The sequence below is a fragment of the Phyllobates terribilis genome, unplaced genomic scaffold (genome assembly GCF_046119375.1).
Source record: "Phyllobates terribilis strain yellow unplaced genomic scaffold, ASM4611937v1 Scaffold_3__8_contigs__length_932513732, whole genome shotgun sequence".
Classification (NCBI taxonomy): Eukaryota; Metazoa; Chordata; class Amphibia; order Anura; family Dendrobatidae; genus Phyllobates; species Phyllobates terribilis.
This window is the reverse complement of record NW_027362763.1, coordinates 650,598,947-650,619,456: the sequence shown is the minus strand read 5'-3', so window position 1 is coordinate 650,619,456 and position 20,510 is coordinate 650,598,947. Positions and strand designations below refer to the sequence as shown.

The 20,510-nt window shown below is 50.4% G+C and overlaps 1 protein-coding gene across 12 annotated transcripts; it reads left to right on the top strand.

Moving 5' to 3' along the window:
- The first annotated feature begins 444 nt into the window (after window positions 1-444).
- Window positions 445-19,248, top strand: VEGFA (vascular endothelial growth factor A). Of its 12 annotated transcripts, none has more exons than XM_073671661.1 (9): window positions 445-1,089; window positions 5,967-6,015; window positions 8,959-9,155; window positions 9,538-9,614; window positions 9,711-9,743; window positions 11,748-11,813; window positions 13,575-13,712; window positions 14,269-14,363; window positions 14,890-19,248. In XM_073671661.1, the coding sequence occupies exons 1-8, from the start codon at window positions 1,015-1,017 to the stop codon at window positions 14,333-14,335; spliced, it is 702 nt and encodes a 233-aa protein (XP_073527762.1). In that variant the 5' UTR covers window positions 445-1,014; the 3' UTR covers window positions 14,336-14,363; window positions 14,890-19,248. The 12 variants fall into 12 exon arrangements, with proteins under 12 accessions (XP_073527762.1, XP_073527767.1, XP_073527766.1 ...); XM_073671660.1 differs by lacking the exon at window positions 445-1,089 and adding an exon at window positions 5,557-5,688 and having other exon boundaries at window positions 11,748-11,795; XM_073671659.1 differs by lacking the exon at window positions 445-1,089 and adding an exon at window positions 5,557-5,688.
- The last annotated feature ends 1,262 nt before the right edge of the window (window positions 19,249-20,510 follow it).

The window sequence follows — 20,510 nt, the reverse complement described above, 5'->3', positions numbered from 1 at the left end:
AACTCTCTGATTAGTTAATGTAGCGGATATCTGTGGTGTTACATAGGACTGCGAGTTACATCCACTACATGAACTAATCAGAGAGTTATTTGTAGTGTTACATAGGACTGCATGTGATATCTACTACATTATCTGTAATCAGAGCCTTCTTACTGTATGATATGTTGTTTTACATAGGACTGCAGGTGACCTCTACTAGATTAACGGTAATCAGAGTTATCTGTGGGGTTACATAGGACTGCAGGTGACATCTACGACATTATCTGTATTCATTATCCATGGTGTTACATAGGACTGCAGGTGCAGGGTGTATGTGACACTGCCTCCGTTTTTTGCCTCCTGTGGATCTGCTGTGGATCTGATCTGCTTGCGATCCGCCGTTCGGTCGGCTCAGTGTAGGAGAGGTGTCGGGCGCCCCCTGGCGGCCGCAGGTGGCGGGGCTGTATACGCGCGGCCGGCTGACTGCAGCATGGAGGAGCAGCCTGTGATCATGGAGCGGTGCTGATAGCGGGGGATAATCTCGGCGGCGGCGGCTGTGCTGCTGCTGCGGTGCTGGAGCGGATCGGCCGCCGGGCTCGGGGGGCGCACACAGTCCTGTAAGAGTTGGGGTCCCTCTCGCCGGGGCTTACACTGGTCGCCCCTCCCCGGGGCGGGCACTCGCTCTTTAGTCTATCGCTGGTTCTTGCTCCGGATGACACACAGCTAGGAGAAGGCGCCGGGGTAACGCTCATCCGGCTCCTGCTGACACCGATCTCTGGATTGTGGAGTTCTCCGTGCACCGGGGGGTCGGCTCTCTGCTCCCGCACCGGGATTACTGCAAACATGGATTGAAACTTGCTTGGCTTCAACTTTTCGTTTTGTGTGTTGTCCGGATCTGCTCCCGCCGCGTCCTCCGGAGAGCAGGGTCGTGTGGATCCATGGAATGACCCCGGCTCCCGGGCTCTGAAGATCTGCAGGCACACCTGGGAGTGGGGGGTCCTCGGCTACAGCACACACTTGGGGGCTCCTCTGCGGATGTTACTGGGAACCATGTACTTTCTGTTTTCTTGGATATACTGGGGCTTACTGGTCTATATCTCCTCTGCCCAGGTAAGAGGGGCACTTGCAGGGGGCTGATGTGCTGGGCACCTGGATGTCAGGAGTAGGCTGGGTGCTGGGCTGATGCCCTCAGTGCCCACATGTCATTGCCTCTCTCCATACCCGGCTTTGTACCAGCTCAGCACATGTGATCATTCTTCTTGGGCACGTAGCACTTTCCATAAATACCCACAATACGTGGGGCTGCCGGGCTCAGGTGATCCTGCAGGCGGCCGGGCTCAGGTGATCCCGCAGGCGGCCGGGCTCAGGTGATCCCGCAGGCGGCCGGGCTCAGGTGATCCCGCAGGCGGCCGGGCTCAGGTGATCCCGCAGGCGGCCGGGCTCAGGTGATCCTGCAGGCGGCCGGGCTCAGGTGATCCTGCAGGCGGCCACTAAACTTGAATGGGACTGTTTCGCTCTCTGTGGGGCTGTGACATGTGTGCAGCGTCTTGTGTGAACTTGGCTATGGTATATGGAGCTGCTGTGATTGTATTCTCTTTAATCCAGGGCTCAGCACAATACAGAGAGGAGCTGTGGAGGCTTCTCTGTACAGCAGCACGTGTGCCCAGCAGCAGGCACCCCACTCCAGCCCTGGCACCTAACCCCATAAGTTCCATGAACTTCAGGCAGCAAGGTGCACTCCCCCAGGCTGCAGGATGGGGCTCCTGGGGGCCAGCAGATGTTGTGGCAGTGTCACTGCTGATGGGGATATTGGCGCTGTCTGGCAGAAATCCTTAGTAACTGTATACTTGGGAGCGTTGTCCCTTATTCTATTTCTGCAGAGTTGTATAGTAACTGGGTACAGTCTGATGCAATGTGTCCAGGAGAGAGGGCCCGGCTCCCAATCTGCCAGCATTGTCATAGATAGATACACGGCCGCCGGGGAAGTGAGCGGGCAGCGTGTGACTGGACTGTTAATGGGTCACTTAAGTTTCCTCCTCTTGTAGGGGTAAGCAGGCCCCTTCTCACTGGCTCCCCTTTTCATTCTGACGACAGATCAGTAGGCCGGGTTAGCCAGACGGCTCATACTGCACGTACACTTTTTTCCCAATGTTAACCAGCCTGGAGACAGACTAAAGGCCTTTAAATCTCTTTCATGTGACTGGGCCAGGCTTTTTTTTCCCCCCTTCATCTGTCTGCTCTTTGCCAGCAATCACTAGGCCTCAGTCCACATTGTGAGTTAGAAATGTCCTTGAATGAGTGAGGTCCTAGCTCTGACAGATCACAAGGCTTTCTCTTTCTTCTCTTGCTCTGCTTGTCTGTTCTGCTGAGGTTTTGGGAAGGGTCCTTGTGCGCTCACAAGCAGTTTTTACAAGTAAGCCTAATTGTTTTTCCAAGCATTTACAGTTACAAAGCTCAACTAATGAGGAAGGAGAGATTGTGGCAAGACAGGCGGAGTGAGACGCGTTAACTGCTTCACTTCCTTACAGTTGGTAAAGGATTGAGCTGAACTAGCTGCTGAAAATCGTAGAGGCCCGGGTGCTGCGAGGGTCCCTGGCAGCGGCCCCTGCGGGATCCTCACCTAATTCTATGTTGTGTAGAAAATCCCCTGCAGTCCGGCTGTTCCTCACATTTCATTCCTCCAGCTGTGTCCTATGTAGAATAGTGGTTCTTGTGTATGAACCACCAGCGCATGGTTTCTCACAGCACACCTCTATGTACAACAGACACAAGCTGCTCCTATAGAGCCAGCGACTGCCGTGACCATCAGTCAGTGACCTAGTGCAAGTATCCGCAAGGTCATGTTGTGCATTTCCCCTTGGCTCTGACATGTTCTGGGTTAGGTCTCCTGTAATCATCTCGCTATGGAGGAACCGTCTTGAAGACAAGTTGTCAGGAGTTTGGGGAGACCCATCTCTGCACGTCTCCTGCCTCCAGGGGAATCCAGCGCTGGTTTTCTTCAGAACCGTGATATCGGCAGCTGTGAGGAGTCATTGTTCCCAGTGATAGCTGGAAAATCTGGGCAGGATCCAAACCTGACGTTAGAGGTGAAATCTGTGGGAAATGTGCATTTATATTGTCATTGTGAGCAAGCTCGTGTCTTGCTGTACCTCATTTAATCCTGACATTAAATCTTTATCCACCCATCTCCATATCCATATATTACAGCCGGGAAAGTCTAGGGGGGCTCAGCCTCTGCTGCCAGGAGTGCAATCTACAGTATAATGCATAGGTTAGCGCACGAATATCCCCTGGGAGAAGTCATTAAAAAAAGTTTTCATGGGAAAAGAACAGTGACATGAAATGGTAACCAGCTTGGCTCTGCAGTAAGTGATCAGTGCCGGCTCCACATGTACTTTATTACATGGGAACAGCAGAGGATGGTTCGCTGATTGACAGCCAAGGAACAATTTCAGATTTTTCATTGGATTTTCTTTGTGTTTTCTGGTTGTGACATCCTCTGTTGTGATTGTACGACACCAGACATTGCGTGGCCGTGCTGTTCACACCTCTGCTTGCTTTCTGTTACATGTACATTCTTTAACCCTGGTTACACGCTGCACCTCTTTGTGCCCATCGTTCTGTGATGGCAGTGCCAGTGAGCGGTCAGGTGCTATATGCATTGTTTGGGGTGAGATGGCAGTCGCTTCGTTAAGTTTTGGCGTCAGCAGTGCTTTAGCATAACTGCAGGAGAAAAGGTCACCCCACATAGCAGGGTCCTGCCACAGCCCCTTCTGGAAGGCTTACTGTTCCTGCCATGACTACAAGGACAAACAGGACCTGCAGTGACTGTTCAGGTTTAATTCTGTCCTTGGAAGAGACTTCTTCAGTATTCCTGAGCGCTAATCCCTGAGCGGACCTCCAGGCAGGGGACAGGTGCAGGGCACAGTGATCCTGGAATGACAGCGGAGAGTTAATGTCACGGCTAGCTAATCAGCCTGCATCACAATGTGACTGAGTTCAGTTCACTGCTGACTGTCAAGGTCCTTCCAAGTCCATAGTGTGTGGCCCCTGGAAAGGTTAGCGCCAAGGCCTTAGGCTTGTGATATTTGTGACTTCTTTAGTTTCTAGACATGAGCCCTTCAGTGGTGACCAGGTCTATGTTTAACATTTATTCTTTTTCTCTTGAATTAGAATTTTAGATGAGATGTGATGAATACACAGAAGATCTCCAGATGTGTTACCCCCTCCTGTGATGATTTCCTTTAATATTCACAGAATCAATAGACATAGGAATTAAACATTATACTCGCCCTCGCCCGCCACGGCTGGCCTCCGCCGGCCGCCCTCGCCTGCCACGGCTGGCCTCCGCCGGCCGCCTCAGCCCCCATGATTGTCATGTTATCCTGTAGTGTTCACTTGAGTGTGGTCTGGGCCTAGTCCATCGTCCTGTTGAAGTGTCCACACTACAGAATTGCAGGTTTGTCAGCATTGCATTACTTTTTAATATCTCAAAGCAAATCCATATGTCATAAAAGATAAATTCAGCCATTATTTTGTCATGTGTGTTGTCAGCAGCTGTGTTGGTGTAGGAGGCCAGCCACTGTACGTTAATTACAGGCCGGGACTAGCGAGGAGGGATAATGTGAGGGTATATTCTAATATACGATGGTAGTCGGGCACAAGGACAGACGTACGGTGAAGTTTTGCTTGTGTTGCACAATGTTCCAGCCTGTGTACGCTGCTCAGGTAATTGGATCGTAGACTTTGGACCCACCGGAGCCGAGCCTGCAACATGTCTGCAGCTCACAACATGGACGGCTCTGCTGTGCTGTTTGTTTTGCTATGGACTGACCTTCAGATATGAGGAACACAGGACGGCAGGGGTGATGGTACAGACGAGGGAGTGTTCTGCTACTAGAAGTTTTCCATTCGGCTGGTGGAGATTTGCCTCTGACAGGCAGGGCTGTGGCTATGGAGTCAGTATAAAATGGACCAACTCCAACTCCTAAAATATATAATAAATTGGGTGCAGTCGTTCAATGCAGTTTGTGGGGAATATTTTTTCATAAGAATTGGGGAAAGTTATGAAATGTCCTATTCCTGATCTAAGGGTCTGGACTTTTAGCTGAGATGAATCTGTGTTACAGTAAATTTATCACTTACACATGAGCCGTGTATGAGGGAGTCGGAGCCGGAGGTTTGCCTTACCGAGTCCACAGCCCTGCTCACAGGTCACCCTCGCCTTCTGCTTCCACCATGCTGGCATCACACAGTATACAGCACTGAGTACATACTGACAGGGGAGGCAATAGAGGGGAAGCCATGAAAGGCAGGGAAGTCATTGACTATCCATTGCCATGATGATTGTTTCCTATTGTTCTAGCTTAATGGTTTCCTGTCTTGTTGATTATATCTCTACTAGTCAGACACACAGTTGTACCTGAGGATCTCTGTGTGTGTGTGTAGCTACAGATCTCTGAGCTGCGGGATCAGAAGGACATAGGAAAACTAAGACAAGCCCAAAATCAAATAAAACCTAAGCTGTAAGCCACAGAGGACGGGGAGGAAACAGGATGCTGCCCTGCCCCACACAGTGTGCACCAGCGTGTGATGGCCGGGAGACGCTTCTCATATCAATGCCCTCAGCCTAAAAGTCCTGCAGTTTGCCCAGCTGTGGCTACACCCTTCAATAACATTGCCATGTATGGGGAGGATCCTGCTTTCTATGTAAATAGTTGGACAGGCCGGCTGTATTATCTACAGGATTATAACATTCTTATAAATAACGTTATCGGCCCCTTACACCCGCCTGGGCCCCATGGGACCCTCTGGATCGTTTCTAGGAATAAGATGTGTGCTGCGATGCTGCACACCGTGATCTCTGCTGGGCTGGGACAGTCCGACACTTTCCAACTAAAACTTGTCTGATTTCTGACATTGCCCTTTAGTTTCTTTCATCTTATCTAATCAGTGTCCTCATAGTTTTTCTTTTTTGTTTCCTGCAGTTTTCCCTGGCAGCCCCTACACAAGAAAAAGAGCAGAAACCCACAGAAGGTAAGGACATTTCCTAATAGGCGCATTCTTTTATTCTTGTTTATTCTGGACAGTTTCTGATCCAGAATCTGTACAGATGTTTCTCACGATCACTGGTTTTACATGCATTTCTATGGTAGGGTGCGGCTGTCAGATCTTATTCCAGAGTAAGGCTACGTTCACACACGTTGTGTTTTGCTGCATATTTTCTGCCTTGCTTTTGTATTTGGAAAATAGAGCGTATCACTTCTTTCAGCGCACCTGCGTATTTGCAGAGTCTTTTCACCCATAGGAAGTAATGGGTGGTCAAAAAACCTGCGTTTTTTTTTTAACACTGTTTTCCTGCCAGAAAAAAGTTAGCAGATTTGTAGCAGAAAAAAAACACAACATGTGTGAACATGGCCTATAGGCCCTCCTACTCATTAGATAAAATGCCAATTTCAGCGAGATCAACTAATTGGCATAAGCGCCTTCCAACCATCCCCAATATATTGTCCGGAACATAGTGATCGGGTGGTTGGCGTTGAGTTGACCGATCTTTTAATCGGCGACGTGATGGGCACCTGGCCAGATGATTTTGGCAGCGGCTGTCGGACAGTAGAGGAACCCTGAGCTGAGCGATCCTGTGTATGGGAGAGTCGGGAGCGATGGCCGTGGCCTCTTACTGCACAGCATTGTGCGTTCACGTGTGCCGGCCTCGCCGTAGCACTAAGATCTCTTTATATTTTGGGCAGTTTCTATTTCTTTTTTACGAACTTAAAATAAAGGCGGGTAAATCATTAGAAAGAATAGTTTAGTTTTTTCTTTTTCCAGGAGGAGGAGGTATAGGCACACATTCCTAGAAATGCAGTTGCGATAAAACCATGTGTGAGCAAATATTGAGCGCCATATCTTGGTACAGGCATAGGGGCAGATACAGGACCCTGTCCTCGGCTCCGTTCAGGGCCGGAGAGCCTGATGAAGCCCTGGAACGTCACAATAATACCATGGCTGATCCAGGAGGACATGGGCCGGGGTCCGAGCGTCTGCCCCCTTTACTCATGAGGCAGTCTGTTTGCCCTGGATCTTCGTGCACAGATGTGGAGTTGAGTCTTCTGGTTCCCTTGGTATTAATAAGGTGTAGTTGTACAGGGATGGCTGCCCGGCTGCGTCTTTGTGATTTCCTTTTCTCATCTAGACTGCGGGTGGTTGGAGATTAGTCAGCCCATTTATTTTAAGCTCCTGATACGTGGAGATCGTGCAGCAGGCGCATCGTTACGTAGCCGAGCTTTCTCGCCTAGGTCTCTGCACCCTTGAGCTTCATCATTGTTTCCTTGTCTGCAGGGGTCAGGACTGGTTACCTGCTTATTGGTAGCAGTTTTTTTTTACTATATCTTAATGGTTATGGTAAATTGAAACCGATTTCTTCCGAGCTGGCGTTGTGTGTGTGATGCCGCCCTCCCGCTGTCAGTATATGTGATAAGAGGGCAAGTTTCCGTGATGGCAGCGGCTGGACTTATCAGCGAAGGTTATCAACCCGCGAGCCACTGCTCCGAATAAACTCCAACATGGCGCAACTGTGTGCACATTCCACGTGGAGCTAGCTGTGTGCATGCTGAGCTCCCATTAACCCCTTCATACTCGCTGTAAAGGTAAAATCACAGCTGCCGCACCAGGTACCCAGTCCAGAGGGGCTGCGTGCTGGAAGCGGGGCTTTCCTTCTGCTCGCCTCTTAGCTTTCTATGTGAAGCATTGAGCAGTACGGAGGGTGCAGTGCCTGCTGGTATGACATTAATGGAGAGGGGGAACATTAGATTTTATGGCTTTCTAAGGAAAAATTGAGATACACATACAAGAACCTGAGTGGGGGTAGGGCTGCTCTACAGTGTGTCTTAAAAGAGGGGGGAAGGGCTGATTCTCAGCAGCTGCTCTGGTGGTCTCTCCTGGTGGACCACTACTGACAGAAAGAGGGGGGGTCGCCTCTGGAAGTTAACTGAGGACTTCTGCCAGACTCGGCAGAGCGTGGCGGCTCCAGATGCTGGTGGCTGTATCTCCAGGACCTTCTTCTCCAATGTAGGGATTGCGTAATGGGACTATGATGGAAGCGGCTTGAAGGATTATTCCATGGTGTAATATGCTGGGGTGTAGAATAGTATTACACCTTACGTGACCGTCTCAGGGGGGGAGTAAATCAGTCTGTTTTGCAACAAGTGTTTGACTTTCCAGAATCTGCCTGTAAAGGGGGTAACGGCGTGTCGTAAGAGGGGTTCGGCAGCTGGAAATTCTCAGCTCTGCTACCAGTCCCTGGCCGGGATGCCGGGGGGGGGGGGGGGGATTTTTAAGAGCTTTTATTTCTAATCCTAGAGGCCGATGAAACAATCGTCCGGGGTGCAGAAACTGCAGGGGAATTTTTCCTGCTAATCTGGGCACCATGCGGCTCCGAGCTCTGCTGACTGGGACTCTTTGTCCACTTGTCGAGAGATATGGCGTCTAATTAGCCCCCTCACACGTAGCAAGAATCGGCTGGAAATTAGCGCGGATCTGTTATAGAAAATGAGCCTAAATTCTGTCCGTCAGAAAATGTTCCCTCTGTGTCACTTGTGAGACTCGGGGCTCATAAATGCAACCTCCAGAAAAGCACTTATCCGACCATTGCTCCTAGTCAGCCACTGAATATAGTGTTTGTGGACCTGATGCTATAGCTGCCATTCACACAAGACATAAGGTATTTCTCCCAAGTCCACCAGAAATGGCTGAACTGAGCGTTAGGAGAGGACTAACCGTCCACCAGATCCTTAGGGTAGTCGCTCACCTCCCGCAAGAACATTCTGCCATGGTGAAATCTCCTCTACCTTCATGTGTACATCACATACGTACGATTGTATTGCCTTATTCCCTTTGTCAGCGTTGTCTCCTGAAGAGTGACATGATGATAGATGTAATAATATGGGTACCATGCTGACCACCTTTGTCGTTCCTCTCCAGTTGTACCGTTTATGACGGTCTACGAGCGCAGCCGATGTCAGGAGCGAGATACCTTGGTGGATATCTACCAGGAGTATCCTGACGAGGTGGAGTTCATCTTCAAGCCTTCTTGCGTTCTCCTTAAGAGGTGCGCGGGATGCTGCAGCGATGAGAACTTCGAGTGTGTACCCACAGAGTGCTACAACGTCACCATGCAGGTAGGTGCCACGCGGCCGGTTGCCCTTTCTCTCGGCGTGTTTTACCACACGTGGACTGCTGCACGTAATTCCATTTCAGCTTCTTATAAACTTTTTACTGAGACGCGCAGATTAACATTCTTCAGTAACTGGGACACGGCTGCGTATTTGTACGTGATCGGCAGCTGACGTGCAATCTGCGTAATGCCACGTTATTACATCCAAGGCCAAATCCTTAGTAAGCGTCGGTCTGCAAAGTTTCCACCCATCGGGAGCCACTGTTCTCTCCGATGGTTTCATGTGGACTCCGTGTTATCGTAAACCTCCACATGTCTCATACGGATTACTGGTAACAGTCAGGTCTTCATGTAACGTTCAGTCGTCTTCTGCTTGCTTCTTCTAGGTCTTGAGGATAAGGCCTCACCTAAGTCAGCTGGTTGTGGAGAAGAGCTTCCAGCAGCACAGCCGCTGTGAGTGCAGGTGAGGCGCCGCTCTCCCCCTCTGCTGCTCCTCGAACAAATACATCTGCCTGCAAATACATTCAATTCTTATTTATTTTTTTTTATTATTCTGCAGACAAAAGAAAGAAAGTAAAGGCAAACAGGAAAAGTAAGTGACGCTGTTTTCTTTCTGATTCTACCCATGTCCTATCCTACATCAGAAAGTAATTGGACTTGTCATTAAGGCCTCCTGCAAGGGTTAATATTTCATTCTGGGGGGCTCCCCTGTGCCATTGAGCTCTGCTGTCTCTTTGGAGGCCCTGTCACTGATATGAAGTTATTGTCGCTGATGCTCCTCAGTGGACAATGCCTGCGACCCTGGCTAGTTACAGGGCTCTGCGGGAACATTCGCTGCTGGCTGTCGGCGGCGTATCGTTTGCTGTGGCGATGGATTATGAATCCCGTGCTCCTAACCTGTGAGTGGAGCATGGCCCAGATTATTCGCCATCATGGGTCTGCACAAATGACACTCTATGATATTGCTCGTCAGTCTGTCTATACACTCGTCCTAATGCGTAAAGTTGTCTCTCGCCTCAGTCTCCTGTGTTTCCAGCTCTATCAGCGACCGTCCATCAGACCCCATAACTAAAATACATTCCAAACTATGTTTAGAAGAAGAGGAGGGGGAGAGGCAGGAGCCCGGGGAAGGGGTGGTGGGGGGTGGAGAGAAGGTGAGCCATTTTCTCAGACTCTGTCAGGACCTGTCAACTGGCACTGGTGCAAATCAGCGCTGTCCTCCAGAAGCCCGCTCCTGTCGCTGCACGCTCATTATCCTGTGCATGGTCCAGGAGACGAGCTGTTAACCTGTTCACACCCGCGTACTCCTCACCGCTGCAGAGGACGCCCATCCGTAGAGATCTACTAATCCAATAACACCAAGTGCATTTCAGAAATGGTGGGCCGCCGCTGCTGCTTTTACCGCTGGTTTATGTCTGCTTGCTTTCCTGCTGGTCACTGTCTTTTTGTTCTCACAGTCCGTTATCGGCGTGCATTAAATTTCGGGTGCGCACCTGTTGGATGATGTGGTGCGCAGTTTTCTGCCAGTAGCAGAGAGGTGACGGGACAGTCATAGAGCAAGTGTGTATTGGTTGGTGGTAAGAGAATAGACCTGCAGTCGTAGTAACCCCAGAGCCTGTAAATGTAGGGGTCCTCATCATAGAGACTGGAGGAGATGCGGAGAAAGGCTCTGAAAAAAACCCCAAAATGACTGGAGGGCATATCCCATGATGCTCTGCTGTAGAAAGGCCCCTTGGAGAGAGATGTTTTTTTCTATTAAGCTTACTATTAATATCCAGCCACGTGTGTGGGAAAGGTCACCTCTGCTGTCCATGCAGCACATAATGAGGCAGGAGATAGCTGAGCCCAAGATAACTGGGGTAACGTTGCTCCAGACCCGCTCTCCTCACCGCCAAGTTGTGACAATGATAAAGCTGCCCTGTGCTGCTGTGTGTGATCACCGGCGCTCCGCATGGAGGCCGGAGCACATTAGCAGTGACGCGCTACGTACGAGGACCCGTATAGTATGCAAGCGTCTGACCAGTCTCCTGCCATTGTGGGAGATGTGGGTCCATTAATTATTGCACTAGATTTTTCTTTTGATCTTATCTCTCTGTGTTGCCCGAAATGCGTCTGTGGAGTTAGAGGAATGCTGTGCAGGCGGCTGAGTCCCGGGGTAATGCATGCATGTCCATGCCTCCCAAGCTGGGAAACTTTAGAGACTTGACAAGTGTTAGGTTCCCGGCCGATCTGATGATGTCGTCACCTTTGTTACTGTGAATAGACGTGTGCAGACCCCACGACTAATAATAATGAGCATGCCTGCACAAATCCGTCACCCCTCTGGGCCCTCTGTGTGTAGCGCTGACCACAGATGTAATGGCCGAGTCCAGTGGTTTCATCTCGCCACTGCTTCCTAGTGCACTAATGCTAGAGACGCGGGAGACGTCATGGCCGCTGCGGGTCTTCATTGGATGTGTGCTCTGCCCCAGGTTGGCGGCTGCGTAGCGCCACCGCTCTGCTCTGGACATATTCCCCTGATTTTGCTCTAGTTTCTCTCGTTTTTTGCCCTTTCTCTCTGTCTCTCTCGCTCTGTGTTTTATTTTTTTTCTTCCAGAAAAGCAAAACGAGGGAAGGGCCATAAACGAAAGCGCAAGAAAATCCGGTACAAATCGCACCGCTTGTACGTTTGTATCGTGTGCTCACCAAGTCCCAACCACCAATAAGAATCCCGGCATTGTATCACCTCCTTCCATCAATTAATCCCATTGATCTGCTTGTGTGGCTTCTGGATTGGGGGGTCAAGATCACCGGAGATTCTCCCACTTGGTGGCGGGGGCTGAGGAGGAGGAGGGCATCTTATCCTGTCTTAATGTCATCATGAGACTCTCAGTAATGACCCACCTTTGTTTGCAGCCAGTTATTTGCTGTGTATCCCGGATCTCCGCCTGCCGGACCCTCCTGTCCCTTATGTTTTGTGCAGACGGGTCACAAGCAGTGATCATATGGCGTCTGTATCTACACAGCCGACGTCTCCTCTTCTTCTCCATTGTCTCATGATTACATTGGGTCAGCTCTGCTTATGGTGGTGGCTTGTCGTGGGACGCTGAATTATACTGATATTTGCTATGCTCAAAATTACTTTTTTTTTTATTGTGACTGCGCATGTTGCAATGGAAAATCACAATCTGTAATGCCGTCCTGTACTAGCGGTGCAGTCACAATGCCCCCTGCCTATGTGGTGTGAACGTGGCTCAATATTACTACCTCTGTGGATGCAGCAGTCTCTCTTGGAGCCAAAGTGAAAGTGCCGTCCATAGCTGGCCATAAACGTTAACTATTAGTTGGGGGGATCCCTATAATAATCCAAACAAGGATTCGGTGGGAAAGGTGGTGGGGTATTTTTTGGGTCTGATCTTGGAATTGTCAAGGTGATGGCTGCACTTCTGTGAATGTTGGTTTTGTCTACGGGGGTCGGGCATCGCCTGCAGTTTTGTCTACACAAGTTTGACTGCGCGCTTCACCTTGGGTCCTTTAGTGAGACTGCAGTACATTTAGTACAGACTGGAGAAGAACTGGAATGGCTGACTTATTGCCCCACCGGAAAATGACATTAAAGCACATAAAGTCCCATGCTTGCCGTTAATATTGAGCGATGGGCAGAGGGCGGCATGACGCAGGTGTGCAGCCATTTGTGTTCATCCTATGCTTACATTACTGTATGGGGTCACCACTCGGTGACAGCACTTACACCGGCGGCGGCTGCTTACTCCCCGATGTCACACTTGTCTCTTTGCTTCTCTTTTTTATATACTCTAATACTTAAGTCCTGCATTTGGAAGGCAGAATTAATTACAAATAATTTTTACTCAAACATCTTGCTTCTTTTAGTCTACTCCTAAAGTTTGTTCATTACCGCTGCTAACACCGTAAATGCATTGCTCTCCTTCCAAATGCAGCCTGTGGCTTCCTAACGCTGTGCTGTCTGCTTGCTCTTACCTCCTGGATAATGAACATAACACAGGAAGGTGCCTGGTGCGCCCCCCATAGGTGGAGATGAGGACCCACCACCTGTATGTGTATTTCTTAGGGTGGCCAGATGTCTACATTGACCAAGCTATAGCAGCCGACCTGTTGGGTTGTGTTACCATGTTGCGATGGTGGCACCGCTCCGTACTGTTACTAGTCAGGGCGACCACCGCTCCGTACTGTTACAAGTCAGGGCGACCACCTTCTCCTGAATGTGGACAGGTCCTGCTTTTATATCCATTGTTTGATGCACGGATGGGAGCTATAAAAGCAGGCCTGGGGGGGGGGGTCCGGCGGTCGCTCTGCGGGGATGGAGGGATTGCTTGTAATGTGTTGAGGAGTTTTGCATGTTGACGTTTCTCTTGCTGTTGCGCTGTAGCTTAGAACTCTCTTTTTTTCCTTTTGCTTTTTGCAGTCATTGTGAGCCTTGCACAGACACAGAGAGGAGAAAACACTTGTTTATCCAAGACCCCCAGACCTGTAAATGCTCCTGTAAAAACCCAGACTCACGTTGCAAAGCGAAGCAGCTTGAGTTAAACGAAAAGACTTGCAGGTTGGTTCATCGTACATGTGGGAGAAAAAATCTGTAAAAGCTAGAGCCGCTTCTTACTGCTAATCGCTGGCTGCCGTCCTGTCTTCAGAGGACCGCCGCGCTGCCTTCAATGTTCTTTTCTGTGTTTTGCTTCATATCTGTGCACATCAGTCATACATGCGGCCCCCCATGACGGCTGCCATTACCTGATCTGCTAATCTCCCGGGGTTCACACACGACCAGCATCTACACGTGCTTACAGCATTAATCCCGAGCCTCCGACCTATGTGACGGTATGTTCTTTTAGCTTCAAGAACAGCGGCACATACCATTCTGGAACAAGCTTCCCTTCCTGTGTGGAGCGAGCGGCCTCTCGGGATATTACGGGTGGGACGTCATGGTGGTATGAAGGGGAAGAGGTGACTTCTCCCTGTTGTATATGCCTGTCCATCTATCGCCTGCCCGCTGTACCCCTACTACATCGTAGTGTGCAGCATCCGGTCCGTCAATGTCCAGCTGAATCTTGACACCGTTTTCCCTGAGGAGTCGTTTAGCGCAGTTTGTTGTCTTTCACTAGGAGAGGCAAGAAGCCTAGAGCCCACCAGCCATATGCGGCCCCCTATTCTGCTGACCTCGCTCACTAACATGCGCTCTGCCACCCCTTACAGCAAAGTAAGTTACCCAAAAATAACACCTGTGTGTCCCCTGAATGCTTCTCTGTGTGGTCAGTCCCGCTTTTAGGATGAGGGTAGGGTTACATCATGTGTAGACGTTCTCTCTCTTCACGTCTCCATGTCGGCCGGGATACTACGGCGTAACGTGGGAACCTAAGAGTCGCTGCCTCCGATTTCCGGAGCCCTGTCTTCAGTTTTGTTTTTATGTACATGGCCGAGTCATTTTCTTCTTGTAGTGGTTACATACTTACCTCTCCACCGTGACTAATGTGTCTCTCCTTTATGCAACATGGGGCTGGCTACACCTTGTGCTTTTTGGTTGCTTCAGAAATGATTAGTGTTTGCGGTGTTGCCCCATGATATATTTTTAGAGTAACGTCACCACAAGTAGATAGATGTATATCGCGGTGTAGACGTCGCTTCTCGTCCTCTTCTGAATGTGATTCCTAAAATTTTCAATATTTTTTTTTCTGTGTCGTTGCTGAAAATTTCAATGATCTTATTTTTGTTTTTTTTCCCCAAAGATGTGAAAAACCGCGGCGGTGAAACGAGGAGAGCGTCTCTTTTTGTAGAGACAAAAATGGAGTGAAAAATGAAGGATCGACACTCGGCACAGCACTTTGGTTCTCATGCATTCCGCGTCCCCCCCACCCCCACCCCCCGGAGGGAAAGATTCGCCGTATTATTCACTAAACGCCATTTCTCCTTTTCAAAATTGATGCTGCTACCCATCGAGAGCCAGAACAGCGGGGTCATTAACTTTTTTTGGGATTCTTATATATTATTATAATTAAATATAGATATATAAATATATATATATATATATATATATATATGTGTGTATATATTTATATATATATTGGATTTTTCTTAACAAAATAATAATAATTTACCGGACTTTGTTCGCCAACCGACACGTTTTTGTTTTTTTTTTCACTCGCGTACGTGAGGGGATAGCTACTATCTCCAATAATAATTACTCTGGAACATATTCTATTGTCGCTAACTTTCTGCTGAACCAATACACAAGAGGCAAAAAACAGATCAAAGGTCAAAGAAGCCCCCGCTGAGATGTTCTGGAGTCCTACAGCTGCAAAACTCGATCCTTCACCAAACTTGCCCCTGTGCCCTCTGCAGATGGACTCATTGAGGGGTCGGCGCCATCGGTTGGCCGGAGACCACGTCATTGCCCATCGCGCACAGATCCTGCCCTGGAGGAACTTTCAGCATCTAATGTCGGCCGGTGTGTGTATTGATTTGGGCATGTTCTCTATTCAGAAGTAGAAAGGCTTTTGGGAAAAGGACTTTTATTTCCTATGGATGTCTTTACTTCATGCCCTTCCTTAAACGATGTGACTCATTGGCTCCATTTTTGTCCGGCATATTCTGAGCCAGTGCCAGTTGTATCTCTGTGGTCTTAATACAACACTAAAACATAAAAAAAAAAAAAGCAAGATCTCGCGAAGCAAAGTCTGAGTCTGGACCAAAATCAAGGAGGTCGCAAGAGAGGAAATGCTTCTGGATGGTGTGCAGAGCTTTTCGCTAATCACTAGAATCCATTGGGACTTGTATTCTCCCCGGTGAGCAGTCGGCAAATGACGTGAACTCTTGTACATTGAGTTAATTACTCACCCCAGTGAGGAAGACTCACTCATAATGAGTGGAAATGACTATATTAAAGAGTATGAATCGCTCAATGAGTGCAGCTTGCTGTTAATATGAATTGGACTTGTATATGTTGAGTGAGGCTGCCTTCCAGCGGGTGAATGGTTTCCCCCCCACCCAAAAATCCTCGAACCAGGACTGGCTTAGCATGTCTTGAGAATCTGAAGCAACCTGGTCCAAGTTATCTCCACCGAACAGCGTTGAGTCCTGGAGTTGCAGCTGGTGGAATCTGTAAAAACGCCGCGTTCACTGTAGCCTTGCCTATGTATCTCATGTATACAGACACACACACACCTGTTCTAAGGTTCCACGTGCCTTGCAGCCTAGAAATGAGTGAGGCTCTCGCTCCTTCACCCCCCCCGAGACCCTGAGCTGTTTTCTGGTTATAAAGGACTTTTAGTGCCGATGAAAGATTAACTGATAAGCATGACACAAATAAAGGGTTGATCCCTGCATGAGGGACTTGGCTCCTTTGCTGCTAGACTGTGTTAGAATGAAATCCCTGTGTACACTGCAACTTTGTCTGGGAAACCTTTTCACTGGTGGGTTGTGGGGGTCGGGGGGGGGCGTAGATTTACCTGTGTGGATGTATATGCACGGTGGTCGGTGCCGTTATCCAGTAGAACACAGAGCACCTTGGATTCTGTTCATTCTGCGTTAGCGCACCCCCGTGAAGACGACACATAGAGCAGGACCCTTACCCGTGAAGACGACACATAGAGCAGGACCCTTACTCTAGTGCCAAATACAGACATGGACTCAACACGTACAATAAGTGCCTTTGTAGGACCTAAAGCGCATGGCAAGTCATCTGATGGCCCTGGATAGGTAGATTATGGGTTGGGGGGGCCGGGGTCTGTAATGAGCCACAGTACGGACAGGGGGGAACCCTGTAGTGTGTGTATGTGTATACATAGATGCAGAGCCGCTCGCCCACTTATTTAATGTCCGCTTTATTCAGACAGCGTGTGAGGGTACAGTATTTCTTTTTGTTATATTTAAGATAATTTATACAATTACAAATACATTAATTGTCCAATGTTTTAATCCGTTCTCTTTGGTGGTTTTCTTTTAATATGTTCTTCTCAAGCCATTGCTACCTTCACTGGTGCAGGGGGCCAGTTGGTGGGCACGGAGGGTGGGGTGGACAGAGGACGTCACTTGTAATGATGAGGTCCTCCTCCTTTTTCCATCACGTTTGTGCTCATTAATTGGGAGTCTGTTTATATTTGGGTTCATGCTTTTTATAATGGGTATTCAGAGGCTATGGGAACAGAAGGATAGGTACTACTCACGCATCCTTCCTCTAGGGCTGGTGACTGGTAGATCGGAGGCGCCGGACATCCACGACCGCTCCGGAGCCATCTACCCCGCCGCCGCCTGTGCTCTAGATGAAGGATCCCGTCTGTCCAGCAGTAGAGACTTTCTGCATCTCCGGTCTGCCGGCTGCATGAAAGATCCACCACAAAAGCTGCTTGTCCACGAGAAGCTCTCTGCTTTGTCTCGGCTGCCTGGTCTGTGGAACCCGTCATATAGAGCAATGTCTTGTTAGTTCCTCGCCCGGACATGTCCCCATGACTGCAAAATCAGCTTTTCGCAGCAGTAATGTCTGTATGGCAGTATTTATTCTATTTATTACATACTGTTATGTGACAGTGCACACGACTGCGAAACACATCACATGTAGAAAACGGATGTCTGTCCGATCATTGCTGGGGCTCCCGCTCTGCTGGGGCTCCCGCTCTGCTGGGGCTGCCCGTAGCAGGGCTCCCGCTCTGCTGGGGCTGCCCGTAGCAGGGCTCCCGCTCTGCTGGGGCTGCCCGTAGCAGGGCTCCCGCTCTGCCGGGGCTCCCGCTCTGCTGGGGCTGCCCGTAGCAGGGCTCCCGCTCTGCCGGGGCTCCCGCTCTGCTGGGGCTGCCCGTAGCAGGGCTCCCGCTCTGCTGGGGCTCCCGCTCTGCTGGGGCTCCCGCTCTGCCGGGGCTCCCGCTCTGCTGGGGCTGCCCGTAGCAGGGCTCCCGCTCTGCTGGGGCTCCCGCTCTGCCGGTGCCGGGGCTCCCGCTCTGCTGGGGCTCTCGGTGCCGGGGCTCCCGCTCTGCTGGTGCTCCGCTCTGCCGGGGCTGTTGCCCTCAGTCAAAGATTCTAGTACAAATGCCAACCTCTGTTGCCCGTGCTGTATAGGTATCTTGGCCTGTCTAAGTATTTATTGTGTGGACTGTGTATATTGGGGCAGCGGTGATCACGATTTAACTATTTTGCACATGTGAATCCAACTTATTCATGGGTTTTGTTGACTCCTGTGCACATAGAAAGCTTTGGTCCGGCGCTGGACGTCCTGGGTGTATCCCCCTCCTCGTCCCGTGTCGGCTTCTCTCCGATTTGAGATGCGGAGCTTTGTCCTGATTCAGTCTCTGAATTGGTGAAAGGCAGGAGGCGAGGCTGATCCCCCTCCCCTCCAGAGCGGTGCTCGCTGCACTGCAGAGCCGTGCTCCCGTACATCGCTCTGCAGGGGCGCCGCAGGTTCAGATTACCAGATGTAATATTTAATGCTGACTTCTTAGTCTTTCCACTGGAGTGTGAAGATGAACAGTAGTGCGTACAATGAGGGTGTGTGGTTTCTGTAGTCCCTTGCTCTGTGTTTATTCCATGTAGGTAATCGCTTTCAACTCCAGATGAGCAGGACACTGCCCTAATATTACTGTGGGCAAAAAATAAAAATAAATGGTCATGTGCAGTGTAAAGCAGGGCAGTCACAGGCACTGGAATCCAGAGGGGGCCGGCCATAAAAATCCAGAGCTTTAAACTGTAAAGCATGGCGAGCTTCCTCCGCTGACCCGAGCCGCCGCCGCGGCGGTGCTGTGAAGCTGCACATTGACCATTTAGCACTGTGTCGGTAACCAGTATAAGCCATAACAATCCTAGTGACAATGAAGTCTATACACAAGGCCTCTGCCAGCCCGGATTCATATCTGTATATCGAGCATTACGCATACACACTACAGGTTTCCGTCTTTTTGTAAATAAATTCAAAAAATACAAAAAAGTTAATTCTGCCTAACATTTTTTTTTTTTTTAATTGTAATATGTGTTTTATTTATTGGTGCTATCATTTGTTATCGTTGTGAGACGCAGTCATTAACACATCTTTCTTTGCAGATTAAATATTATGTAGAAACATATTTATTTTTTAAAAGAAAGTATAAAGATAATGTTAAAAATAACTGTTTTCTTTGTTTTTATTAATCTTGTGCAATGAACCCTGAGGTGACTCCATCAGATATGCAGGGACGGCGCCTGTACTGGGGGGGGGGGGGGTGGACAGCGCCTGTACTGGGGGGAGGACGCCATCTGTACTGGGGTGGGGGAACTCCGTCTGTATCGGGGGGGTGGAGGACTCCGCCTGCATCGAGGGGGGGGGGGGGTGGAGGACTCCGCCTGCATCGGGGGGGGGGTGGAGGACTCCGCCTGCATGGGGGGGGGTGGAGGACTCCGCCTGCATGGGGAGGGGGGGTGGAGGACTCCGCCTGCATGGGGAGGGGGGGTGGAGGACTCCGCCTGCATGGGGAGGGGGGGTGGAGGACTCCGCCTGCATGGGGTGGGGTGTGGAGGACTCCGCCTGCATCGGGGGGGGTGGAGGACTCCGCCTGCATCGGGGGGGGGTGGAGGACTCCGCCTGCATCGGGGGGGGGGGGTGGAGGACTCCGCCTGCATCGGGGGGGGGGGGGGTGGAGGACTCCGCTTGCATCGGGGGGGGGGTGGAGGACTCCGCTTGCATCGGGGGGGGGGGTGGAGGACTCCGCCTGCATCGGGGGGGGTGGAGGACTCCGCTTGCATCGGGGGGGGTGGAGGACTCCGCTTGCATTGGGGGGGGTGGGTGGAGGACCCCGCCTGCATCGGGGGGGGTGGGTGGAGGACTCCGCCTGCATCGGGGGGGGGGGGTGGAGGACTCCGCCTGCATCGGGGGGGGGGGGGGTGGAGGACTCCGCCTGCATCGGGGGGGGGGGGTGGAGGACTCTGCCTGCACTGGGGGGGGGAGGGGTGACGACGACGACTCTGCCTGCAGCGGGGGGGGCGACGACTCTGTACTGGGGGGGGACTCCGTCTGTGGAGTCTGGACGGAGGGGCTGGAGATGGTGACCGCTCTCCTGTCCCTGGACAGTGGATAGTCCTTACTGGACTGATCAATGGATCATGAATGATGCTTCAATCCGAGCGGGGTCGTCTGCAGATACCCCATACTGTGTAATAGGACACGGTCAGGACGGGTTTTTGCCTCGGGATGTAAATAATTTTCTGACCTGAAGAGTATGCGATTTGCACGCCTTTTGCTCACAGGCCTACGTTAGGACGGTGCATTTTCATTTTAGATGCTGGATGATTAACATCCGTAAGATTTTATTTAAACACAAGTCAGCCGGGCCGGCCCTGGTGGGAGCGGCGGTGGACATTTTCACCAGATTTAATGTGAAGCTGCCTGTATATC